Source organism: Marmota marmota, unplaced genomic scaffold, assembly GCF_001458135.2.
Source record: "Marmota marmota marmota unplaced genomic scaffold, marMar, whole genome shotgun sequence".
NCBI classification, from domain to species: Eukaryota; Metazoa; Chordata; class Mammalia; order Rodentia; family Sciuridae; genus Marmota; species Marmota marmota.
This window is the reverse complement of record NW_026000057.1, coordinates 29195895-29223403: the sequence shown is the minus strand read 5'-3', so window position 1 is coordinate 29223403 and position 27509 is coordinate 29195895. Positions and strand designations below refer to the sequence as shown.

The window sequence follows — 27509 nt, the reverse complement described above, 5'->3', positions numbered from 1 at the left end:
TAGGGCTGGGGATGTGGCTTAGTGGTCGGTCGAGTGCCCCTGAGTTTAATCCATGGTACCAAAAAAAAAAAAAAAAAAAAGAAAGAAAGAAAAGAAAGGAAAGGGCAACATATATCAGATGACATAGCCAGTAGCTATATATCTCTTATTACTTGAACAGATAGATAAAATGTGATATTTTAACTGTCATGTATCTATATTGCATTTTCTTTTCTGTTTTCCTTTTTATTTTATTGGGGGGAGGTACTGGGGTTTGAGTCCAGGGGCACTGTGCCACTAAGCTGCATCTCCAGCCCTTTTTAAATTTTATTTTGAGATTGGGTTTTGCTAAGTTGCTGAAGCTGGCATCAAACTTTCCAATCCTGCTGTCTCAGCCTCTCAGCAGCAGGCATGACAAGTATGTGCCACCACACCCACGAGCACATCCTTTTCAAAATATTTCCCTTGTATTTTATAATCACAGTGCTTTGTAGTTGGGGTAGGTGCTGTGATTAACCATTTACACATGAGGACACTCACTCAGTGACTTAAAGTCACACGGCCAGTGAATGTACAGATTGGCACAGCACCTGGGGTTTCCTGATAGACCGTCTGTTGGTCTTAGAAACACATTGTATAATCCTGTCTCCTTTTGGTCTCAGCCATTATAGAGGTGACCCAGTCCAGTGCTGTGTTCCTTTTTGAAGTTGTCATCTCTCAACCAATCTCAGGTCTTGCCCAGCCACACAGAGGGAGTGGAGGAACTGCGGGAATCAGGAACTAATTCTAACTAAGGGAAGTTACTTTCTTTAGTGCATTCTTATCACTCTGTGTTTTAATTTCAATTTAATCAGATACAAGCATTCTCCACTGTTTCAACCTCTTTCATATCAGAGCTAGCCCTCTGTCTCCTGAACTTAAGGTGTGGTTCTCTGGGCACTTTCCTTTCTGGGTTCCTGCTGTCCCCTTTTCTCCTTTTTCCCAGTCTCCCTTTCAGTTCCCTCTGTGTACTTTCCCATTAATTCTAGTGTTCTCCGGAATGATGCTCTGGTCTTCTTCAATGCAGACTCCATATGTGGGTTTTACAGTCACCACAAAGCAATTATTTATTGAGTATATTCCATATGCCGGACCCTTTCCGAAGCATACTGTATGTGTTATCTCATCTAGTCTTTTGAATGACCCTGTATTAGTCAGCTTTCTATTACTACAATGGAAAACCTGAGACAATTAACTTTTAAAGAGAAAAAGGTTATTTTGGCTCATGGTTTTGGAGGTTCCAGTCCAAGATCAAATGATTCTATTGTTTTGGGCCTCTGATGAGGGCAGCACTTCAGGACAGGACAAAACTGCCCATCACATCTACCAGAAAGAAGAGAGCAAAGAATTGGCAGTGTCCCATAATCCCTTTCAAGGGCATGCCCCCAGTGACCTAAAAACTTGCCATTAAGCCCTCCTAAAGGTCCACCTACACACCGCACCACCCAAGAGTACCACCTTGGGGACTAAGCTTTTAACACAGAGAGTTTTGGGTGATTCCTCCCATATTCAAACTGTAGCAGAACCTATAAAATAGATACTACTGTTCTCCACACTTTATAAGAAATGGAGAACTAACAGGTTAAATTACTTGTCCAAGATCACACAACTGATAAGTGGTAAAACCTGAATTCTGAGGTAAGTTTGACAGGGGAGCCACCTTTGTGTTCAGCTCCCAGTCCCCACACATATGTCCCAGGACATTGCCACATCAGTGTCTGACATCCATTTTGGTGGTAATGTGTCTAAAACTGATATCTAAAACAAATCTTTATCCTAAAACAATGTCCACTTCCAGTGTTCCTGTCTTTCTATATAACACCAGTAACCTACCATGTTGCTGAAGCTGAAAACCTGGGAGATTCCCCTTTTCCTCATTGCCCACGAGATATTCATTTCCTCGACAAATGTGTATTTAGGAGTTATTATGAGCCACATGCTGTTTGGGAGATACAGAAGGAATTAGAGGCAAAAATCCCTGGTTCCATGTTTTTTGTAGAAATTTATATCCCCATTTCATAGATTTGGAAACTGAAAAATAGGGAGGTCAGGTGACTTGCCAAAGCTCTTGTATTTGGGATTCCAAACCAGACATGCTGATTCAAGTATAGTCTTGAACTTTAACCTTACACTCTTCGGTTTCCAGTCACCAAGGCCCATAGAGTCTCTCCTCCTCTAATCTGTCTTCATCCTGCTTCCTCTGCCTCTTCTTCAGCTGGCATTACTGACACCAGGATTGCTGCAGAGGCCTCCCAACTTGTCCCACTGCTGCAGCCTGACCCTCCCCCACCCCCACCTCTGTTCATTCTCTGTACTATACTGGAATAAATTTGCTAAAATGCAGAGCTGATCCCTGTCACTGTTTTGCATAAAATCCTCACTTGGCTTTCTGTGGCTTGGTGATCCCTTGATATCCATAACATACACAGTATGCTGATCAGGGCCCCTGCTTAGCCCCCTGGCCCAGAAGCTCTCAAGCTTTACCACAGATCACAGTTACCTGAAGGGCATGTGAATAAAACAGAACTTGCTGGGCCCTGCAGAGAGTTTCTGAAGCAGGAGGCCTGGGGCTGCCTGAGAATTTGCATTTCTAACAAGTTCCCTGGTGTCTCTGCTGCTGGTGCAGGAGCTGCATCGTGAGGAGCCTTGTAGACCACTTGCAGTTTCTTGAAGGGACTGCTGTTGGGGGCTTTGATCCTTTTGCGTAAGCTGTAGCCTCTGCAGGAGAGGGCCTTCCTCTCCTTCCCTTTAAAATACAGTTGAAGTGTCTCTTCCTAGGAAGCTTCCTCTGACCTCTGCAGTGATCCTTTGGCCTGTATGTTTCTATGGCAACCCATCTGTGTCTCAGGAAGGCTGCTTTTCCTGCACTTGAGTTACAGTTTTATTTATGCATCCCCCCACAAAAAAATTAGCTCTTTAAAAGATCACGTTATTCATCTTTCTATTTCTGGCACCTACCATGATACCTGATATGTATTAAAGATACTCAATAAATTGAATGATGTAATCCTTCTTGCGCCTTCAAAAAAAAAGTCATTCCATACTTATTTTTGATGTGTATTAACTCTTAAATCATGCCTAAGATGGTTTTGTTTTAACATGAAATTATTGCAACACAAAAGCTGTGCATCTGAGAATGCTAAACTTTCAAAGCTGCCATTAGTAAGCACCACACCTCTCGGCTGTTTAAGGCAAACAGCAGGAGCTTATTCCTATAAAGGCTGATGTTTGTCTACAGGTAACTTACTTCTCATGTCTGTAGCTTGAAATCCTCGAGTTATCCCTCAGTCCTTCTGAGCCTTTAGAACATGGCTCTGCTTTGTTTTCTGCCTTGGCTTTATCTAATCAGGGTGTTCAGATGGAAGAGTCCAGGCAGGGTACGCCTTCTTTTACTGGAACAAGCAAAGATTAGTGGGCTGTAAACTTGCATTCTCTACGTTTCCATCCAAAAGTGGATAGCTAATCCCTCATGTTTCTTGTGCCTGCTTTGCCTGGGTAATTCCCAAGAATTCTAGTTTTATTGCTTGCATAGCCCTTCCTTTATTCACCCTTCACATCTCAGATTACTTGTTCTTGCCAAAATGTCAAGTTCCAAGCTCTAACAAAGGAGTTTCCCTACAAGACCTTTCTTCAAGGGGCATCCTCGCCTTCTCCTGGCTGAGCTCAAGTTCAAAAGCAAAGAACCCTTTATCCTGTCCGGGAAAATGGAAGAGAGAACCCAGGTCCACACTGCTTGGAGACCCCCAAAGAGGCCCCCTCCCTTCTTCTTCCTCATCCTATCCCCAGGATCTGCTGCAAGTATTGCTTTGGGATCCATACCTTGAATTTGAGCTGTAGCTTTCTCCTTCCATAATTTAACAACAAGCGCAGGGCAGCTCTTTCCTTCAGGTGGACGTGTGGCTGAATTATGTATTCCCTCACATACCAAGGAGCAAGAACAGTCCAGCAGTTCAGAACAACTCATGTTTCCACCCAGTTATTTGGCAAGAAACAACACCCTCTGCCAGAGCATTATGAGTCCCAGAACAACCTCAGGCCTGCTTTGCATGTTTTGTCCTTCACAGCAAGCTTTCATCGGAGCAAAGCATGGAGGAAATTAATCTGGTTTCTTATTTATGTCATTGGTTGAAAGTAACGGAAAGCTTTCAGAGTCCAGGGGTTCTGAATGGAACCCAGCATGAGGACGTGCAGCAATAGTCCCAGGGATAAGGAGCCAGAGGCAGTCAGGAACACAAGACACTTTTTTTCCTCCTTATTTTCTACATCTGCATGCTTTCTTGATAGCACACAGCAAACTCCCTGCAGTCTCTTCTAGCATAAGGAGTCTGAGGCCACCAGAAATCTCTACATTCAATACCAGACTTGTGGGAAAGGGAGACTGTGCCTCAACCTAGAACTCAATGGCTCTTTTCCAGTCATGTGTTGGACCTATTTTGAGTCATTGTCTGGAGATGGGGTAGTGGGGAGCTGCTGGCCTCCTGGGCAGACGTGGTATCAGGGGCCATCTAGGAGGATGGAGATTGAGAAACGATCTCAAACAGTATTGATTATAATTGATATCCCACATTCTTCCAAAAAGATTCTACTAAAGAAGGGGTGTGGGCTGAGGATATAGCTCAGTTGGTGGAGTGCTTGCCTCACATGCACAAGGCCCTGGGTTCAATCCCCAGCAACACACACACAAAAGGGGGCGGGGTAATAATGAAACTCAACCCATTCACATAGGCTATCATACACAAACAAGGACTGATAAATTTAGAAAGAGGGAAGAGTCACCAAGAAACTCTGGTGGGGAGGATCTTTTTTTTAATGTGGGATTTTGAAATTAGTGGATTTTCTAAGACTTTGTAGCCATTCACCCAGAATTCATGAACCAGGTTGCTATGAAAGGAAATAGAGACAATTTCAAACTAGATTTGTTCATTTCTTTTAAATGCACTGATATACTGTGTTCTTGGAAGGACCTTGCAGCTATGGCTGCACACCTGTAATCCCAGTGACTTGGAAGGTTGAGAAGAAGGATCACAAGTTCAAGGCCAGCCTCAGCGGCTTAGTGAGACTCTCATACATCTCACCAGACCCCTGTCTCAAATTATAAAATATATAAAGGACTGGGGATGTAACTCCGTGGTAAAGTATACTTGGGTTCAATCCCCAGTTCAAAAAAAAAAAAAGAGAAAAGCAATTTCCATTCTGAAGCAATTTTTACTCTGGTGGGAGTAAGAGAACTAAGTGAAGGTCAGGTGTTGCTGCTGCCACTTTATTTGGGAACATGCTCTCTGGTTAACACAGTCCCTGTCATTGCTGCTATCTGGCACCAGGTAATGTCGCTCCTTTATAGACCTGTGTGTATGCATACATGTGCACATACGTGTGATCTGTCAAATAAGGGCACACCTGGCCAGAAGTTCAGAAGAGAGGGAGTGTCTGATCACATACACCAGCCGTTTTCTCATGTTGGCAGAGGCAGCTGGATTTCCCAGTGACCACTTGTGGATGGTGGGGTAGAGAGGTCAGAAATATGAGGAAAGGGAAAGAACAGGGGACTAATATTTACAGAATGCTAACTATGCCAGGCACTGTGATGGGCTCTTGAATGTCATCAGTGCTCATGTGATCACACTGATCCCATAGTTGCCTTGTGCAGTTCTTCAGGTGCCATTAGTTATCTCCACTTGATAGATAAGGACATCAGGGCTTTGGACGTCAAGAAACCTTCAAGAATTCTTTTGTCTCAAGAGACACCACAGTCCTCACCATGGCCTGGGGGGCCCAGCACAGCCTGGCTTCTGTTGCCCACCGTCCTGTGTGTTCCAGCCTCTTGGCCCAGACTACCCACCGCCTGGGGTGCTGCTCCATTCTATCCACCAGACAGCTCCTTGACTCCTTCAGGTTTTTTTCTTACATGTAACTACTTTCTTCATAGAGACCCACCTTATGTGTGCTATTTTCATATGGTAGCAGCTCCCTCTGCCTTCTGCCACACCCCCAGATCCTTATGCTGCTGTCTGTAGTGCTTCTCATCTTCCCAGATCCTAGGCAGTCCACTCTTCTATATTTCTTTTTTATTGCCTTTCTCTGCCTGCACACCCCAACTAGCATGTCAACCCCGTAAGAGCAGGCACTGCTGAATTTCCTGATTTATCCAAGGTCCATGCATGACTGCTGTGCTCATAGTAGATTCTCAATAAATATTTACCCCATGGATGAAGAGCCATTCTAGAGGTCAGAGAAGTACGAAGCACTCGAGTCAGAGTTAAGCAGGGTAGGCTTAGGCCCTGCTGAGAAGGCCGTTGTTAGGGCACTGACTCCAGCCCAATGAGGAATGTCCTGTTTACAGATTTGAACTTATGTGTCATGCCATCTTCTCATGAGGATTCCAGACAGTTTGAACATATGAATTGGGGCATCAGGACCCAGTGGCAAAACTAGGATTGACTTTTTGTGTATTGAATTTTCCACGAGCCCACGTGGACTTCTTTGACATGGCAAGGATGATGCCCAGAGGCTTTTTATTCCTGAAATAAGTCCCTGCTCTATAAAGACATATATTTTGTTAGCCTAAGTATTCAGCACACTTGTGTGGACTTCGCTATCCACCTGCCAGAAATGGGGTGTCATTCAGACTAAAGTGTCTGAAAATATCTAATAAAACATACATGTGCTACAGCTCTAGCAGAGGTGTATTTTCTCTTTCTTTCCTTCTTCAGTCATAGGTTTTAAATGTATCTCTTCTGTTTATTCAGGCACAGATGAAAATTTTCTTTAGAAATTCGACAGAAAACTAGTTTTTTCCTTCCTTTGTTATTTGAGATAATGTTTTTGAGGCTCCCGTTTAGGTGAGAAGATTGACCTGATTTTGATTTCCCTCGACAGTGTTTACCTTGTACATTGTTATTTTGAGTCTGTTCACAGGATGCTGGACAGATGCCATTGACGTAACTGCTATTTTTTTAAGCAAAGAGGATTGAAAGTGTCCATTCAGGAGCTTCCTATGAACTTTGATGAGCACCATACATATAGTTGCTTCTTTTTATGGATACAAGTAGTGGGGGTGGAAATGTATAGAAATTTTTAAATAATTTAGGTTTTCAAAGTACATAGGCTAAAATTCGCTTCAAAGAGAATCCCAATAGCAGCCAAAATTCCCATCAAAGAAAATTGCCCTTCAGAAGTACCACTATATCAAGCTTAATTGTCTGAGAGTTCTTTTGTTCAAGAGGACATAGAGTTTGGAATTTGAACAGCCATAATCTCCGTGTGGAAGATGCCAGAAACATAGGTATTATACCTCCACCATCTCCAGTCACCACTGAAGATTTAAGTTTTACTTTTTTCAGTAGCTCCCAATTCCACTGCTTCTCTGCCACTCCTGGATAGGACCAGGTCTTACCTGCATTTCCCAAACTAGCTCCTTTTGGTTCCCATGGATCTTCTCTAGGTGCTAATCTTTTCTGCAACCCCACATCAGGGTTTTTCCAAAGCCTAAACCTTCTCAGCTTACCCTTCCCAGCACACGCAGACAGCCCTTAAGTAGCTTCCTATCCTTCCTGGGGTGATGGCTGGATTCCTTTTAAAGCCTGCGAGCTGGCCTGTGCTCACATCTCTAATTATAAATCTGCCATAATTTCCTGTCACCCCCACCCTCATCTCTTTCTCTGGGCTCCAATTACACTAATCCTTGTACAGATCTGTTGATTTGTGATGCTTTTCTAGATTTTGGTGATATTGGAGATAGAAGCCAGGAGTGCTCTATCATTGAGCTACACGTATTTTTTTTTTTTTAATTTTTTGTTTTGAGACAGGGTCTCACAAAGTTGCCTAGGCTGGCCTTAAACTTGTAATCCTCCTGCCTCAGCCTTCAGAATTGCTGGAATTATAGGCATGCACTCCCCCTTCCCCTCCTCTCCCCAGCCTACCACATTTTCTTCCTGCTGCCTGAAACACACTCTCCCCTCCTTGTTTTACTTGTTCTCACCTTTCAGAATCCAGTCTGTGCACCCCTCATTCAAGAAGTCTTCCCAGATCACTCCCTGGATCTACTCCCCTCTTAGAATCTTCCTTGACCTTGAATGCTTCTCCTTTGTAGCATCATCATGGACAATTTTACCTTTTACTGTTTGATTATTTAATTATTCTCTCTCACACTGGATTGTAAGGTTATTGTGGGTGGGAACTATATCTGTTTTCCTTCCCCTCCTCCTCCTCTTTCTTCTTCTTCTTCTTCCTCCTCCTCCTCCTCCTCCTCCTCCTCCTCCCCCTTCCCCCCCCCAGGATTGAACCCAGGGGCGTTTAACCACTGAGCCACATCCCCAGTCCTTTTTATGTCTTATTTAGAGACATGGTCTCAGTAAGTTGCTGAACCTGGCATGCGCCACCATGCCTGGCTTGTATCTGTTTTCTTCTCTCTGTTTATTTCAAGAGAAAAGTAGCATCTAGTACAAATTAAGAAGCCAAACCGTATGTGGTAAGGAACACCTGTAATCCCAGTGACTTGGGAGATTGAGGCAGGAGGACTGCAAGTTTGAGGCCACCTGGGGCAATTTAGCAAGATCCTGTCTCAAAATACCAAAAGGACTGGACACCGAACTCAGTGGTATAGTGCCCTGGGTTCAATTGGAGTACGGGGGGTGGGGGAGGGGAGAAGAAAAAAAAAGTAGGGACTTGGTTTTTTGTGGATGGATGGATGAGTGGCTTTTTGAAGTATTCATTTTTGTGCTACTTGGAATGTAGCACAAAAATGGAATCCAAGATGTTGGAGGTCTGACAGGACAAAAACAAACAGATACAGAAGAGCTCTTCCATTTGTGGGCTCAGAGAAAGGTGAGCAGATGTGCTCATCCTGTCACTGTTTTCCTCTCCAGCTTTTTCCAAAGATCAACCCTGCTGGATCTTGTCTGCCAAGCCTGGTGGGCTTTCATCAGCAAGCCATTCTGTTTCCACCATTCTGTTTCCTTTCTGGAGAGCATAACTTTGATCCCTGGACATTAAAGGAGCTACTTAGGGTCTTAGGGCATGAGAGTCATTACACTTCTCCATCCCTGAGCTTATTCTTTATGCACATTAGGGAAGTACAGCTTGAGCATCCCCAGCACCAACATGATATCATGATTCAGAATTTTTTCTAATAGGGATGTTCTACCAGTGAAGTCTGGGCAAATGTCCCCAAATCAAAAAAAAAAAAAAAAAAAAAAAACCTCTGAAATCTGAAACAGTTGTGGTCTCAAGCATTTTGAGTAAGGAATACTCGACCTGGATCCTAATAGTTTTGAGCTAGTGTGGAGGAGTCAGATTTTTCAAGCCACCCTGCTCAGGCACCAACTCGTGTGATCTTGGGGTAAAATACTTAGTATTCCTAAGCTTATTTTGTAATCTGTAAAATGGGGTGACAGTACCTACTGCATGGGGTTGTTGTGCTGTCCTATTCTATAGAAATATAACACAAGCCACAGATGTCATTTACATTTCTCAGTGCGAATATGAAACAGGATAAATTATAGTATGTTTAATTTAACCCAAGAGATCCAAAATATTATCATTTCATCATGTAATCAATAATAAAACAACTACTAATGAGATATTTCACATTCTTTTTATTCATATTATAGCTTCAAATCTGGCGTAAATGCAACATTTACCCGCACATACTTTAGCTCATACTAACATTCAACCAATGTTGGCAAAATTATTGTTATTCATTTTGAAACATCAAAAATTGGGTGGACAAACATTCATAATGCACACTTGCATGTATTGCCAAATGAGAAGATGTCTTCTAATTATTTCTGATTCCATCTGAAGGGAATAAAGAGTTGCCTTGAAGAGTTCCCAGCTGTTCCCTGTAAGTCAGCCTCTCTAGGTTTCAGAATGAGGTCAGTTTGGTAGTTTATGGTTGCCTTTTCTTTGGGAGGTGGGGAAGGGGAAACTGCATGTGCTTCGAGTGCTGCCTGCCTGTCTCTGGTTTTTTGGCTCTTCTCTGTTTAATTATTTGGAGCTGGAACAACTTGATTTTAAAACAAAACATATGGGCTGAGAGTAATTGGGAGGGCATTTGCTAGTGATGTAGCACCAAAGGTATGTATCAAGTTGAGGCCCCACTTGCTTGCTTAGGTATCCAGCGTTTTCCCTTACTTCAAGATTGTACTCTTTTTCCAAATTCTTAAACACTTGTTTGGAAAGTCACAGTCAAAGCAGGAAATATTGGAGCAAGATTGTAAAGGAAATTGTGGGTCTTCTTTAAATCTGAATTTTTTTTCTCTCTCCTTTTTGTAGAAAACCATTAGGTCCTACGCTATTTATATGATTCATAAAAGAAAAAAAGTTGTTTTTCAAAGCGCCAAGAGAAAAGAGAATTTTATTTAAAGGGGAGGGAGTCGAATCCCCCAGTGAATTCTCTGTCCTTCTCCTTCCCTCCTTGGCTGGCGCCAATATAGAGAATTTCTGATCTACAATCAGTTCTTAGGTGAAGGCAAGACTTTTTGCCTCTTTTTTACCTTTTTGATGCCTCCTCTGCTTGCTGGGGGAGGAATTTATGATGCACTAATCATATCCCATGTAATTTTAGCCTAAATGCTGCAACTTTTATGTTGGGGGGGATGGGCACTTCTCAGGAGTGGTGAGAACACCATCTTAATCAACGTCTGCCCCTCCACTTAGAGGCTCTGTGCCTCTAAACAAGTTACGCAAACTCTCTAAGCGTCATTTTCCTCTCTCCTACAACAGAGGGTAAAAATAGTGTCTATTTCAAAATGAAATTGTTCTGAAGTATTGCCGACAAGACACTAAGACACTAAGCACAGCTCCTGGTAACTAATAAACACAAACAAATGTTGGCAATTAGATAAGGGCCCTCACCAGTAACCTTCTGCCCTCTTCAGCATCAAGAGGGACAATTGACCACTATGCCTTTTGCCACCACATCCCACCCATTGCTTGCAGGGACTATGTGTGGCATCAGGGGAGATAACCAAACAACTGTCCATGAAGAGCTTTCACATTAAAAAGTCGCCATGTCATTGGGATGAGTTTGATGTCATTGTGAGTGAAGTCAGAGCTTCAGCTGTGCACGCTGGTGCTGTTTAGGTTCTGTGGAGTGCTGTGTGTTCACTTGTTGGTTGATCCACTATTTGCATGATAAGTATGACCATAAAACACTATGAGTATGACTATAACATACTGAGTTGTTTTATTTGGGTACATTTGCTGTTTGGGATCCGAAATGACACATGAAATAGCATTCTGACCACAGTTTTTCTGCCAGGGTGATGAAAACAAGAATTATTTCTAAACATTCTATAGGAGCAAGGGTTGGAAGAACAGGGTCTTCGGTTTTTATAGATCAAGGACATGCTGAAGCTTTTCTGTGATAGGGGTTTATGTATGTATTGCCTACTCTCTTATTTATTGTCAGATAATTGTTGGGAGCTTTGGGAAGTTCTACTTTTAAAAACACGGCCACATTTCAGAGTAGTTAATTGTCTTCTTTCAGTCCCCTCTTTCCCTCTACTCCTACTATTTTCCTACCCCGGTTTGGATTTATTAGCCATTGCCTCCAAAATGTCAGTAACTCCCTGCTGTGAGCAGCAAAGCCCCCTCCAGGTGGACAGTTCTCGGATTTCCCTGAAACCCTAAAGAATAACCACTCTCACTCTCATGCTCTCTGCAAATCCTCTCCTTGGACAGCTGGCCTGACATTTAACTTAATCAAGATGTTAATAAAACAAACAGTGTGTGCTGCCTCCATCAGACTTCCCCTGCTTGTTACCTTCTCACTCTCTGTTCACTTAAGTGTTTGGAAAGGAAATCCAGAGTCACCATTGACAGCGAAGGTGAGGAGGGAGGTGAATCTTCCCTCATAGCCACTTACACCAGCTCCAAGCAGGGCCCCAGTGGGTGGGCAGCCCTGAGTAGTGCGCCACCCAATCCGTGGCATCCCGGTGATAAGACACCCCATTATTTTAAGTACTATCCTGGGGAGGGACCAAGCTATAAGATACCATCAACTTTAAGACATATTCCAGTTTCAGAGTTGTTAAGATATAGGGAGGAAAATGTGCATCTTAGAGCCGGTGGGATACAGTGAGAATTAATGAAAGTGGAAAGTCTTCCCAGTTATCAGCTGCTCCCCTCCTGTCACCCGCTTTCCCATCCTCAATGCAGCTAATTGGCAGAACTGTGAGATGTGTGGTGTGTATGAGCTGCGCCTCTGCTGGGCTGGTGCGTCAAGTGATGCGTGGAGTTGGAGGACTGAGTTTAGACCAGGAAGAGGCACGGAAGCTGTCTGACCTACAATTTAAGTAATTTAAGTTTCTGAAAAATAAAAGAGTCTAGGAATTGAACTTGATCAGATTCTTGTTGCCTTTGAAGGAGTGATAAAGAACTTGTCAGGGGAACTGGGTGCCCTTGCCGTTTATGATGGAGAGGAGAGGATTGTGGCTCCTCTGACTTCAGGCGCTGCTTGTCCGTTTTCCGGTGAATGTCAGGCTTAGATTCATGGGAATACCACAGTTTTCTCTCCTACCCCCAGAAGTAGCATTCTGCATTGTTGATAACTGATTTCACTCAAGATTCTACCTAATGCCTGTTGTGAGGGTGTACACCTGGAATTCTGGTGACTCAAGAGGCTGAGACCGAAGGATCGCAAGTTAGAGGCCAAACCTTGCAACTTAGTGAGGCCCTAAGCAATTTAGTGAGACTCCGTCTCAAAATAAAAAAATAAACAGGGCTGGGGATGTGGCTCAGTGGTTAAGTGCTGCTGGGTTTAATCCCCAGTATAGGGTAGGGGTCTACCTTTCTACCTAAGTATTATTCTTTACATTGAATGACTTCTAAGCATCCTTCTTAATGTTGTAATAATTGAAGGCAGAGAGATTAAGGAATTTCTTTTCCTGGTAAAGGTGATTTAGAGGAAGCCATTTTCCAATCAGGTGAAGTGACAGAAGAATTGATTGAAGTCTTATTTGTATTAGCAAACATACAGTGTTCACCCTCATACTGACATTGCTTTCTTTCTTTCTTTCAGTTTTTGGGAATAGCATTTCTTGGAATTGGACTGTGGGCGTGGAATGAAAAAGTAAGTTGAATATCATGAAAATGCTCACATTTTGGTTAGAGTCTGTATGTGACATGTCTTTTTTTTTTTTTTGTCTTCAACGGTCGCAGAGTGTGAAGAATTATGGCTCTTTGATGAAAGAATGAATTCTTGAAAGATAAATGTTACATTTGCCAAGACTCTATAGGGATGGACCCTAAAATGATTACTGCATCAAAATAATTACAAAGTAACAATATTCATGTGCAACAGAGAATGTGGTTGGAATTTAATCAGTTGGCCAGAGATCCATGTTCCCGTATTTTTTACTCAGGCACAAAAATTTTAGTAATGCTTGAAAATATCACTAAACAACCTGTATCCTCCCCCCTCTGTCTTTACTTTTTAAAAACCCTTTAGAAGATGACTCAAGCCATAAAACATGTTTTTTTTTTTTAGTGTGTTGTATGATAAATTATTAGCATGGGTTATGAAATAAGCCAGATAAAAATTCATGTTTGAAGATCAGATAAACTCATCAATGATGCTAAAAAATGCAAATAGGTGGATGCTAATTCTAAGTATTAAGAAATGTTCAAAGTCAATTGCCAAGTACAGTATAGTAAAGGGAGAAATCTGGAAATTCAGAGTACCGTGTTCTGCGTTACAGAGGGCTGGTACAGTGCTGGGGCCTGTTTCTGTTCCAAGTAGCATACTTGTGAGGATGATGCCCCAAGTTAACACCTCCACTAGACTTTCCATTGCATCTTTTAATTTTTCTCTACAACTTCCCTTACTAAGGCCACCACTAGAATTCAAAAGCGAATGCGAACCCTTTTAATCTTCCTTGTTTGGAAGTGAAAACGCCGGCAGCCTTGATCTGTCCTGGTATTTGCTACAGTCAAGCCTCGCTGTCATCCACCTGGTGAGAGAGCAAGGGTGTTTGGTTGTTAAAAGTGTGAAATATGATATATCAAGAACTATGTAATGTTTTGAACAGCCAACAATAAAAAATTAAAAAAAAAATTGTGCTGCAGTTGTGTACAATGAATCAAAATGCATTCTGCTGTCAAATGTACCTAATTAGAATAAATAAATAAATTTGTTAAAAAGAAAAAAAAAAAAGTTCTTGTAAACTAAGGAGTGAGCTGAACTTTTCCCAGAAGACCATTGCTTCATCTCTTGGGTATTCACCCTGGAGCCTGATCAGGCCTGAAGCCAAAAGTTCTTTTGAAGTGATAGATATATTAAGGACCATTATCAGTAGATAAAAATGAGAGAGACACTCAGAAGTTTCAGCAAACAAAAGGCCTTCAGATGCCAGTGGGAATCTCCACAACTAAAACAACATGCAGATACACCTTCAGATAGACCTCCTAAAACAAAACTCAAATACTGAATTTTGAAAATGTGCTCTTGGCAGAGGTGCAGCTCAGAGGTACAGAGCACTTACACAGCGTGTGCGAGGCCCTGGGTTCTATCCCTGGCACCCCCCCACCCCCCAAAAAAAGAGGTAGATATATTTCAAAATGCCAGTGTAGTATATAAAATGTTTTCTGGAAAATGAACCTGCCCTGCATGCTTCTGCATGCTTCTGAATGTTTGTGCCCCTACGTAATCTAAATGTCAAGGCCCTCATCCCCAATGTGATGAGGCTGTGGGCATGAAATAGATCCTGATGGTGGAGCTCTCATGAATAGGATTATTTCCTTATCAGAGGAGATGGTAGAAGGGTCTCTCTTCTTCTGTGATTTTACATGAAGTAAGACAAATTAAGTTCCCCAAACAGATAATTTTATCTCCAGAAACTTTTCCATTGAATACTAATCTTCTCTTGGATTATGATTAGCTTCCACCTCATCCCAGTTAAGCTTAGGGATTTGTATTGGTGGAATCACAGAAATTTCCCTTTTAAAAACCCTTTGGTTTGTTAAATGCCAGATAACACAGCTTTTTATAACTCCTTTAATAAGTGTCCATTTCTGTCTGCTTTGAAAAACTGCTGGGAGGTATTAAATGAACTAATTGCCTATTCTAGCAATAAACAGTTGATCATTTTATAGGGTTTTTTGATGAAATATAATTATCTTTTATTTCATTCGTTGCCTTTTAAATGTCTCTTTTCTGATAAAATCACAAACTTCTAGTCTCACAAATCCAGAGCAAGGGGTGACACAGTGTTTCTCTTGAAGCCTGGAGTTACCTGCCAAGTCACCTAGCTACTGTGTAGCAGAACTTCATGAGCAAGGACCAGATCAGAGTAGCAGAGAATAAAGAAGGTGTTCAGCCACACAAAAACCCAGTTTTGTGAGCACTGGCTGCATGTCTGTGACCTGGGCGTGGGGGATACAACAGGGAATGAGCTTTCATTCTAGTGGGACATTGACCGGAAGCAGGTAATTGGCCAAGAATATGCACCTAGGTACCGGTGAGTGCTTGGAATTGGACTGTGGGCTCAGAAACATTAAGTGTAGGGTGAGGGCTACTTTTGGAGTCTCTTCTAGATGGAGTCCTTGGCAACAGCCTCCCTGAGAAAGTGGCATTAGAGCAGAGATCAGAGAAAGTAAGAGAACTGTGCAGAGTAATGGGATAAGAGCATTCCAGAAGAGGGATAGCAAGTGCAGTGGTCCTGAGGCAGGGCCTGGGTGATTCCACTGAGTGACAGGAAGGAGCAAGGACAGGAAATATGGGCTATGACTGGAGAGGTAGGCAGAGACCAGTTTGGATGTATTCTAGGAATGAGAGGAGCAGCAGGGCATTTTGGTAAGGGAGGATCCCCATCTAACTCTTGGTTGCTGTGTGGGAAAAGAACCAAGCTTTGCGGTTGGCTACAGACTGAATGTTTGTGCCCCTACATAATCTAAATGTCAAGGCCCTCATCCCCAATGTGATGAGGCTGTGGGCATGGAATAGATCCTGATGGTGGAGCTCTCATGAATAGGATTATTTCCTTATCAGAGGAGATGGTAGAAGGGTCTCTCCATCCCCACCCACAACTGCCAGGAGAGTACATAACCAGGAATCAACCATCACTAGGCACCAAGGCTGTTAGCATCTTCATCTTGGATTTCCTAGTCCCCAGAACTGAGAGAAATAATAGTGTTATTTAAGCCACCTGTCTGTGATGTTGATTGTAGCAGCCTGAATAGACGTGAGTTTAAATTCTGGCTCCTCCATTCACCATCTCCTCCAGGTGACTTTTGGGCAACTGGGTTTACTTCTCTGAGATGCCCTTTCCTTGTTTGTGCAATGGGACCACTTATCTCACCTGATAAGCTCATTGTGAGCACAGGTTCTGGCTCCCTGGAGACGTGGCCCTTTCCTTTGGAAGCTTGACTACAGCACGTTGGCCCCTGCATGGAGGCAACAGCAGAGGATGGTTTCAAAAGCTACCTCAAATTTTAGAGGTGTTCCAAGCTCAGACCCATGCAACAGAGAGGACTGGATTTATTTGGGGTTCCCTTAAGGAGGATGTGATGTGCATAGATGACCTTAGTAACTACAAAGGCCACACCATTGAACTTGAACTCCTTTGGGTTAACCTACACACTGGGATGTTTTGAGGAGAATCTCAGCCAGCAGGCAAGTGTGCCCCTGCTAAGCTGATAATATCAGTGGGTGAAACAGTAAATGCCCCAGACCAAGATGTGGTGATATTTAAAGGTAGCCTAGAGCGAAAGCCCTTAAACTGGGTCACAGATGGAAGGATCCGATTTCCACTGCAAGGATCAGATTTCCTAAACAGATGGAGCTTTATATTTAATTTAATTTATTTATTTAGCAGTAGTAGGGGTGGAACCCAGGGACGCTCTACCACTGAGCTATATCCCCAGTCCTTTTAGTTTTTATTTTGATACAGGGTCTGCTAAATTGTCCAGGCTGGCCTTAAATTTTGATCCTCCTGCCTCAGTCTCCTTAGTAGCTGGGATTTCAGGTGTGTACCACCACACTCAGCTTAGATGGGGCTCTAAATATATTAACATGGAGTACGGAAACTTTGGTGACAAAAATTATTACCAATCATACTTAATTTTTAAGATCGTCAAAGTGAATATTAGACATAATTATTAGATAATTCATTTTATCTAAATTCCAAATTGTCTGTGAATATGCAAAGGATGCCTGTCTCCAGGGAAAGCAGGTTTATGTGGAATTTTTCAGTGATCATAGGACCTGCTGTTTGGAAGAACATTATAGTTGCGCAGCATGAATCACCTCTATAACAACACTCTGGCAACATCCAGCCATAATGAACTCATTCAAATAAGATTATTTAGCACATAGATGTGACAGGGCTATTCTGGATCTAGGAATATGAAGATAAGATGTTTTCAGTCAGCAGAGAATTTACCCAATTGTAGGAAGGGTATGCGCATGCGCGCACACACACATACACACACAGACACACACACACACACGCACATATATATGCATACATGTGCATAAAACAAGACATTACCATAAATGCTAGTTAGGAGTGTACATACATTTAATAATTCTCACAGCAAACTACCTACCATTTCTGACTCTTTGGGTTGCTCCTACTATTGGAAAGAGCTTCCTTCCATCAAATTAGTCTCATATCACTCATTGGTTCTGGATCTACCGGTTGGATCCTACAGCAAAAGTCCTTCCACATGTTAGCCCTTGAGGCAATTCAGGGTGGAGGTCTGGTTCCTTTGGAATTTCCAGACTAAACAGCTTCTCTGGGTGATCCTCACAGGCCTGGGCTGGAGTCCCTTTTCTGTCTTGGTCATGCTCCTCTGGCCTCCCTGAGTGTGTCTGTACTCTGGACAGGATGCTTTTGGGACATAGAGAATAAGGCTGCATCACACCCCCTCTCACATCATGAGATGTCTTTGAAGCTTGACACCCACTGTTGTTGATCACAGAATCCACAGCTTACTGACAGTCCCAGGCTGGTCACAGATCTGGCTGCCTTACCACCTTATGTCTGGCTGGTTTTCAAAGTCAAATGCAAGATTGCTCGTTTACACACTGATATGTCAGCCCATCTCTCTGCACCTGCTGAGATGGCTCTGAAGCCTGAACATCCTCCAGCAGGTCACCTTTCCGCTCTGCTTGGCTTCAGTTGCACAAGGTGGTCAACATCCTCCCTTAATTCCTCCTTCTGCATGAGGCCTTCCTGTAGCCTGTTCCTGGCCCCCATGCCACCTGGAAATTCCAGTTCAGTAAGTCTGGGAGGGACCCTGGGATAAGCCTCTAGTTGTCACTGGTAAAAACCACTGATATTTTGAGCAGGCCTAGGACATAGCTGACAACTTGTCACTGGGATTTTCTCCAGAGGTGACACACATTCACTTAAGTTTGCTCTTGGGTGTTATTAATCAAGTTCTTTTTTTTTTTTAATGGGGTTTATAATCAGGGTCACTTAACCACTGAGCCACATCCCCAACTCTTTTTATTTCTTATTTTGAGACAGGGTCTTGCCAAGTTGCTTAGGGCCTCACTAAAGTGCTGAGGCTAGCCTCAAACTTGCCATTCTCATGCCTCAATCTCCTGAGTCACTGGGATTACATGTGCCACCATGCCTGGCAATCAAGCCATCTATTTGCCATTGCATCAGACTATTTTTCTGTACCCTGTCTTTGTAGATAGACTGTATCCTTCCCTTTTTCTGAGTAACCAACCTCAGGACTTAGTGACACTTGGCAGTGTCTCACCAAGTCTACCCTAGATCCTGGAGCATATCATGTACTCACCCAGATACATGGGTCCCTTATCAGCAGAGCAGGGATGAAGGCAGGGTACCTTGTTCCTCTCTTCTAGAAACACTTTCCTCACTTGGCTTCTTCCTGCTGTTCCCACCTGCAGGCAGTGCCTTCCCACACAGCCTTTCTGCTTCTACCTCACCTCCCTCACCTCCCTCACCTCCCTACCCCCCTCACCTCTAAACTGTAGTTGCCCCAGGCTGTATCCTGAGACCACTGCTCTGTCTTCCCTTTCTTCCAGAGATCCCAGCTAGGCTTGGGGACTGCACACTAGGCATCATGCCTGACTTCCACGTTTACACTTTTGGTCCCAACCTCATCTAAATTTCAGATTCATACCCAGGGGCACCTGAGGTCTCTACTTCAGTGTCCCAAGGGCTTCTGAAACACACATCTGAGACAGCACTCCTATCCCAGCCCCCACCAATCTGCCCTTCGCAATTGCAGTAAATGGCAACTCCATCTTTCCACTTGTTCAGATAACCTTGGCACCATTCTCTCTTTTCTTCTTATCACGTTCCATATATCGGCAAATGCACTGTCAGCTGTACCTTGAAACTATACTGAGAATCTCATTTCTTCTCACCACCGCCACTGTTTTTGCCCTGGTCTAACCAGCCACGACATCCTGCCTGCATTAGTTCAAAAACCTTCCAGTTATTTCTCTGCCTCTGTTCATATCCTGTTACCCACCCCAGGCCTGTCTCCATGTTGCAGTCAGAATGAACCTTTAAAAATGTAAGATGGATCCTGTAGCTTCTCCTTCCAAATCCTCGGATGAGCTTGTCATTTTACTCAAAGCCATATGCAGTGCCCACCTCCTACACGGAGCCCTCCATTTCTGTGGTCCATTCCCCACCATCCCAGGGCCTTTGTACCTGCTTGTCCGGTGCCTAGTAGGCTCTTTTATAGAAAGCATTCCTCACTAGAAAGCAAGCTCACTGAAGGAATTTTTGTTTTCTGCTATACTCTAGTACCTAGAACATTAAATGGCTTGTGGTGGTGTTCAAGATATATTGTTCATGAAAGAATAAGCAAATGAACAATGAAAGCATTCTTTTAAACCCTGGATTATTTTGTGGCCTCTGTCATTGAATTATAAAAGTCAGTAATTTCTTGGGATCATTAGTGACCTATATTGAGACTTCTTATAGCATAGAGGATGTAAAATTACATGTAGTTTCAAATGTCGGATGTGAGAGTGGCACAGTCTTAGAAATGGCAAATTCATAGGGCTGGGGTTGTGGCTTAGTGGTAGAGCACTTGCCTCCCACACATGAGGCTCTGGGCTCGATCCTCAGTACCACATAAAAACAAATAAATAAAAAATAAAGATATGTGACCTTCTATAAATAAAAAAATATATTTAAAAAAGAAATGGCAAATTCATAAATTCCAGATATTAGAAAATAGCCATTTGTTTCTGTCACAGAAGTGGAAATCTGTATTTCCAGTGTGGTTCCCTCACTTCATGAGAAAGATAAGGTGCCTTTCCTTTTCCGTTTTGCCCAACTTATATACTTATTACTTAGCTCTTGGATGGGCCGGGAGGGAGAGCCATACATGACTATCGGTTCCAAGAGAGGACAGGGCCAGCCAAGTTGTTGAGGGAAAGGGAGAATCCAGTTTTTTGGAATAGGAAAATTGCTTCCCTGACCTTTAGTGAGGATGGGGTTCCCATTGCTCATCTTGCAATCTTGAAATAGCCCTGGCCACTGGGCAGAGGGAATAACCAGGCCTGGGTGCCTGTCTCCTTTTCTTTAGCACTAGGCCTTACAGTGACCACCCAGAGGATGTTTGTGACCAAATGAATGAGAACATGCAAAAGAGCTTTATACATTGGAAAATGCTACACAGGAAAAAATAGCTCTGTATAAAGGGGTTTCGTTTTCACTTCTGAAAGGGAAGAATGACATTCTGTTTCAAAGGTGAAGAAACTGGAGGCCTGGAGATGTTAAGCTGGACATCTGGCCCCTTTCCTTCCAGTTCTCTTTCAGTGCTTCCTGCCTGCCCTTGTGCTCCCTTGATTGGGTTCTCTAGGGCAGAATGGGAAGGAAAGATCTGGTGCTCAGAGCTCCTTCCGGGAGGGAGAAATTAAAAGAATGGGACCTTAACCCCCCGGGTTGCTTCTCTCCATGGCTTTCCTGCAAATAGGAAAGACTCTTTCTCCTGGAGGCTTTTTCCAGCCCACGGTCTGGGACTGTAAGTCTCATTCTAGAACCCTCCCTTTGCTTCCTATCATGGTCCCACAGTAGAATCACCCTGAGAATCCTTCCCCATCTTTCCAGGAAAGGACATTAGGGACAGTGAGATTCAGTGCTTTAGGGAGTTCAAGGTCTTGTCTGGAGTAGATAGCGGGTGGGAGTGGTTACCCAGATGACTTGAATAAGAAAATGGACTCCTCCGCTTTCAAGGCGTGGTGGGGAGATATTTCTGACATACTGAAAAGACTTCTGCAAAGATTTCATTTTATTGACTGAAGCATAGTATGTAGTATGTTCGTCTGCCTCTGTCCTTCTCAATTATCCACATAATCCTCTCAAGTTCATTCCTGTTGCATCTGAAGAGCTGGATGGCAAACAGCTCTTGGTCAGTATCTGGAAAATTACCCTGTGCTCTGACCTGCTGCAATCAGCATGTCAACAGTGCATGACATGTCACAAAAAATGTTTTTTTCTCTCTTTGTACCTCCCTTTAAACTTTATTCAAAGGAACTTCCCTAAGAAAATTCAGGTTGGTCAAAATTTCAATGATTTTGTTGTTTATTCTCAGATATCTGTCACTGTCCTCCTCTCACTTTGAAGCACAGATCCAGGCTCAGTTATTACACAGGACTGGGTAACAATCAAAATGCCCAACCTCACATTGCATAGCAACGTCCTCCCTGCCCAGGCCCATCTGCCTTGGGCTTGAAGGGGAGGGGATGTGGGCCTTGGGTTCTCTTCCCCTTCTCCTCTCCCCCACTCACCAGAGTCTCCTGCCCATTTCCTGCTCTAGCAGAGTGGGATGGGGGTTTTGCTTTCTGGGCCTGGCAGATGTTAAAGTGGGGGTGATGTCTTGGTCTTTTTGAAACGTCCCTGATGAGTTCCTCTGCCTGGTGGTTCCTCGGAGCTTGGTAGTGTCTGGGTGGCCGGCCACCTGGCAACCTCCTCTCAGACCTGGTCTCTTCCTCAGCCAGGGTACCTCTGAGCTCTGCCTTCGGAGGTCTCTTCTTACCCTGTGGGCAGCCCTGTCTGACAGGAGCGTCAGGACAACCCCAAGCTGCCTCTTCCATATTGCCCTCATGTTTCCTCTTGGACGCAACTATCTGTGAATGAGGTCATCCCACCCCACCTGTACCCCTCCACATGCACCTCTGCCTGACACCAGAGCATCAGCCAGCTCCTCTCCCTGGATTTCCAGGGCAAGAGCCAGCCCACACACCTTAGGGCCCTTCCCAGGCAGTCAGACCCTAATTTTCATGTGTCCCAACTGCAGACTCCCAATTCAGAGCTCCAAGGGTCCCCTTGAATATCCTCACTAGGGTTAGAGTCAGAAGGAAGGTATCCCCACCCTGCCCTCACCCCTGAGAGTGGTATCACTCAGCACAGCAGCTGCTTTCTCCAGAGAAGTCTCATCCCCTCACACAGTCTTGCCTGATTTCACTGGGGTGTGTGAGAGAAAAGAGTAGAGATAGAGTGTGGAGGGCAGTAGGGCTTATTAGCTCCTACTCACTTTGATCTTCCTGGTGATCAGTGAAATCTGATGTACTTTTCTTAAAATCTTGGAAACAGATGCATGCTATTAGGTTGGAGATAAGGCTCTCCTTCCCCACTGCTGCCCGCTGTCTTCATGCAGTAGGGCATAGTGGGTGGTTAGCACACTGTTCAGAGGTCAGGTGGCTTGGGCTCAAATTCTTGCTCTGGGCTGAGGATGTGGCTTAAGTGGTGGTGCACTCGCCTGGCATGCGTGCAGCCCGGGTTTGACCCTCAGCACCACATACAAACAAAGATGTCGTGTCCACCGAAAACTAAAAAATAAATATTAAAATTCTTTCTCTCTCTCTCTCTCTCTCTCTTAAAAAAAAAAAATTCTTGCTCTGCCACTCTCTTGCCTGGGTGAGCTTGTGTGTTTCCTCATGGGGATGCCTGTGCCCAGCTGTTGGGTTTGTTGTGAGGGTGAAGCAAAGCAGAGAGCTCTGTGTCCTGCTGAGTCAGTGCTCAGCAGTGTGGCTCTTTGGTCACTGCTTTGGCTCGGGCTCCCAGCAGCTTTCACCTGAATTGCCACAGCCCCTTAGGTGCTTGCATGGCGCCTAACTGCTGCCTGGGCACTTTCTACATGCGTAAGTGGTTGGGCCTTTCTCTCCTCAAAATACAGTAGATGCAAATCCAGCCTCACCCTGCCAGCCTCTTTTCCTCTCGCCACTTGTCACACTCACACATAGATGCCATGTTGGGCCAACACCTGTCACCTTGTCTTTATACTTGCTGATACAACCTGCCCCTCCATCTGCCCCCCATGACACATAGTGCCAGGTTCTCTGTGCAGCACACTCTGTTTCGGTTTCTCCCCTCTAGACCCAGCTCCCCTAGGGAGTTACTGTGTCATTTACTCTAAGTGCCCGTGATGAACACAACACCTGGCCCCCCCAGGCGATCCCTGTTGGAGTGTGACCTCAGCAATCAAATGAGTTGTACACCTCTATGGCTTCAGAATAGATGATCACGGCCACTAGGCTAGACCTTGCTTTTTTTTTTTTTTTTTTCCCACTTTAGTTTTGGAGCACCAGGATCAAAGCCTGTCTTAGTCTGCTCAGGCTCTTGTGACAAAAATACAATAGACTGGGGAGCTTTCACCACAGGCATTTCTTTCTCACAGTTCCAGAGTCTGTAAGTCCAAGATTAAGGTGCTGACCAGTTCAGTTCCTGGGGAGGGCTCTCTTGGTTGGCAGATGGATGCTCACATGGCAGAGCAAGAGAGGGTGGGTTCTGTCTCTTCCTCTTCTTTTAAGGACACTTAACTCATCATGGGATTCCTATCCTCAAGACCCTCCCAAACCTAATCACCTACCAGAGGCCCCATCTACTATCACACTAAGGGTTAGGGCTTTAACCTATGAATTTGGGAAGGAACACATTCAGCCCATAGCAGTCTCTATTATTATTCAGTTTAAACTTTATGCTAGCCTGGAATGTTCCTAGGTACATCTTCCCTTTTCAGAATGTGCACATGAACATTCTGAGGAATGGCTAGAAAACCATGCAGAACTTCTGAAAGGTGGCACTTTGGCATGTGACTATTCCCATGTTTGTACAGTAGTCACACCAGTGCATGCTGGGAGAGAGGTTTCCCTGCCTGTGGACAACCAGCTGATGGGACTTGGTGCAGCTGCCTCCGGAGCAGCTACTTGGTTGTGGGATTTTATGTAGATCACCTAAAAAGATTATCATCATTCCTTCTGAAAGGCAGGTCATGACCATTCTTATCTGCAAGAAAAGATTACTGAGTCTCACTGATAACCTTTTTGTTTTTCTTTTTCTTACCTTTTTTATTTAAAAAAAGAATTTTTTTTTTTTTTGAGATAGGCTCTTTGCGGGCTCCAACTTTGTGGGCTCCTCCCTCCTCAGCCTCCCAAGAAGCTGGGATTACAAGCATGCAATCCCACATTCAGCAATCACCACAATCACCTTCCTTGATAAGATAAACTGAGAAGGAACCACATGCCTTTGAAGATGCCAGTCTTCCTGAAGACTTGCCTCTTTGTCAGGCCATGAGCCAAGCTGCTCTTGTTCCCTTATGTCTGGGACTCTTCAGGTCTAACTAACTTTCTTCTCATCCTAGTCCTTCCTGTGGCCTCTGCATCAGTTTCTTAGATAGGTGAAGGTTTGGGGTTTTGCAGAGTGGCTTCGCCAAGTAACTTTCTTTGAGGGTCTTTGATAAATTTCTGTAGGGGAAGGCTTCTCTCTGGTCCTCTGGCCCCTACTTGGTCTTTGTGTGGAAATTGTTTGAAACCACAATTCCAGTTCTCCAAGACCACCCCTGAGTCACTGCATTTTCTTTGAAATGCCAGACCTAGTCTCCCTTTCTTAAGAAGAAAATGCTTATCTCCCTCTTACTCTGGGAAAAGTGTTGTCAGTGCCACCCCAGGAGGGCCTGATTTATGGAGGGCTATATGAATCAGGACCCTGTCTCATAAATCTCCAAGGGGTCCATCTGGCCTGACTTTGCATATACATTTCATATGCCTGCCTCTCTGTTTCTCATCCAGCAGTTGAAAGGAATGTGCTTGTATACGCAAAAGCAGAAGAGTCACAGACCTCGGGGTGTATTAGTGCTATTTTTGTATTTCTTTTCTGTGTGGGTTGACAGAGAAGAAGCTGAAACTTGCCAGGTGGCACACAGAGGCTGCTCTGTGCTGGTGGTGGAAAAAAAAAAAAAAACCAAACCACACAGACACTCCTGAAGTTTATTGGTTTGGAACCCTCTGGAGCTTTGTTTGCCTTTTCCATTTATGCCCATGCCTAGAAACCTCTGTCAAGAAGAAATCGTTACTCAGAACATATTCCTTTATTGCAGAACCATAGGGAGAAGCTGCTTAAATTCCTGGCTGAATGATTAAAGTACTGATGAGGAGATGGACATAAATGGGGAGGTTGGATGATTTTTCCACATTCTTTCTAAGGCATACTATGTTCATCAAACCATGGGACAGCCAGATCTCACATGGCACAGGATGTGGTTCAGCAGCTGAAGGTCATTCAAGAGTAGTGACTCCAACACCTAGTATGTCCAGCCAGCCCCCTGGCAGCAGAGGTGTCCTTGCTCCTGGTTCTATGCACTACCACAGTACCCGCCTGTTAATTGTACCCACCTGCCTACTGCAGACACTGACTTCTCTTTCTTCCCTGCATCACCACGTCTATGTGCTCTTAGCTTCCACTGTCTTGTGGCTTCTGCCTGCTCCTGGATTTTGCTCACTCATGGCTTCCCCCTCCTGCCCTTCTCTGCATGTCTTAGATTATTCCCAGTTCCTCTCCCAAAAATCTGATGAGCATTTCCCAGTCACTGTCACCTCCATTAAGAATGATCATCAGATATAGCTGAGCCTTTCCTTAGAAGGGGCTCAGAGAGAACAAGTGCTCACATCAAAATAGACTCTTCAACACAGTTGGATTAAAATTTCTCTTAGATGCCTCTGTAGTACCCTATGACTTCCTCCTGTTCTAATATAATAGTGATAAAGGGTGATTAAACTTTTATTGAGTTCTTACCATGTGCTAAGAACTTGATGTTTGGATTTGCTTGGAGTATTTCCTTCATCCTTATAATAATCTTATGATATAGGGTACCATTTCACATATGTGGAAAATGAGACTTAGGCAGATGAGGCAATTTGCCCAAGATCACATAGATACTAAGAGGAGGAATGGGGATTCAAAGTAAGGTAGTCAGATAAAAAGTGCCTGCCTGGATGTGGAGTAAAGGGGACCCTTGCACAGTGTTGGTGGAAATGTAAAAATTAGTACAGCCATTATGGAGAACAGCCCCCTGGCATCATGAGGTTCTTCAAAAAACTAAAAAGAGAGCTACCATGTAATCCAGCTATCCCACTTCTGGGTATATACCCAAAGGAAATGAAGTCAGTATACTGAAGAGAGTTCCACAGTCCCGGATTCATTGAAATGGCTGTTCAAAATAGCCAAGAAAGAAAACCAACCTAAGCACCCATCACTGGATGATTGGGTAAAGAAAATGTGGTATGTATACATAAAGAATACTGTTCAGCCTTTCAAAAAATTCCATCATTTATACGACATTATGCTGCAAAATAAGCCAGGCACAGAAAAACAAATTCTACATGCTCTCACTTATATGTGGAATCTAAAAAAAGCAAATTCACAGAAGCAGAGAGTAAAGTGTGGTATCTGGGGGCCAGGGAGAGTAGGGGTGAAAGTGGGATGATGAAAGGTTGGGCATCCAGTTATAGTTAGATAGGAATAAGCAGCTTTGATGTGCTTTTGCACAGCAGGGTGACTATAGGTAATGATAATGCACTGCATATTTCAAAAAGAAGATTTTGAGTGTGGACACCACAAAGAAATGTTTGAGTAGATGTTTACCTTGATTTAACATTATACAGTTTATGTACGACATATCAAAACACGGCATGCTACCCCATAAGTACATGCAGTTTTTATGTCTTTGTGTTTTCATTTTTAAATGTAAACTTGAAAAAAGACAGTGTAGTCACTATTGTAGTGTCCTGTTGGTCTGCACCACCCTTAACCTTGTCTGAGCTACCCTACTTGCTACATTTAGAATCCTGGAGGAAACTGCAAATGAGCCCTATGAGCTGGAGTGCTGTACAGGATGATTTGTGCAGGTTGAAGACTCTGGAATGCTCTTTGTCCCACTCTGAAGCAGCCTGTCTAAATGAATGGAATATCAGTCTCCCTTGTTCCATAATGGACACACACGGATACCTTTTTGTTTGCTGGCTGCTTTACTTCTGTTATAATGATGAGTGCCTCAGCCATGTTCCATTAATATGTCTTATTTCTGTTTAGACACATATTGGTCTCTGCTGAGGGATACTGTTGAATACCTCATGGATAGTGGGAATCTCCTGTTTTCACTGGAGCATCATTTCTTTAGGGCTGTAGGTTGATAAAGCCAATTTGTGGAATGGCCAAGATGTTGAATATATTTGTTTCTTTCAACTTTTAAACTGACTGTTGTTCATTTCTTCT

The 27509-nt window shown here is 43.7% G+C and overlaps 1 protein-coding gene across 1 annotated transcript in view; it reads left to right on the top strand.

Moving 5' to 3' along the window:
• The window catches only part of Tspan5 (tetraspanin 5), a 167967-nt gene that overhangs the window by 119999 nt on the left and 20459 nt on the right, over nt 1–27509 (top strand). Inside the window, exon 3 of the mRNA XM_048813653.1 lies at nt 13040–13090. Within this exon, the coding sequence (XP_048669610.1) occupies nt 13040–13090 (51 nt within the window). The remainder of the gene's footprint in view (nt 1–13039; nt 13091–27509) is intronic.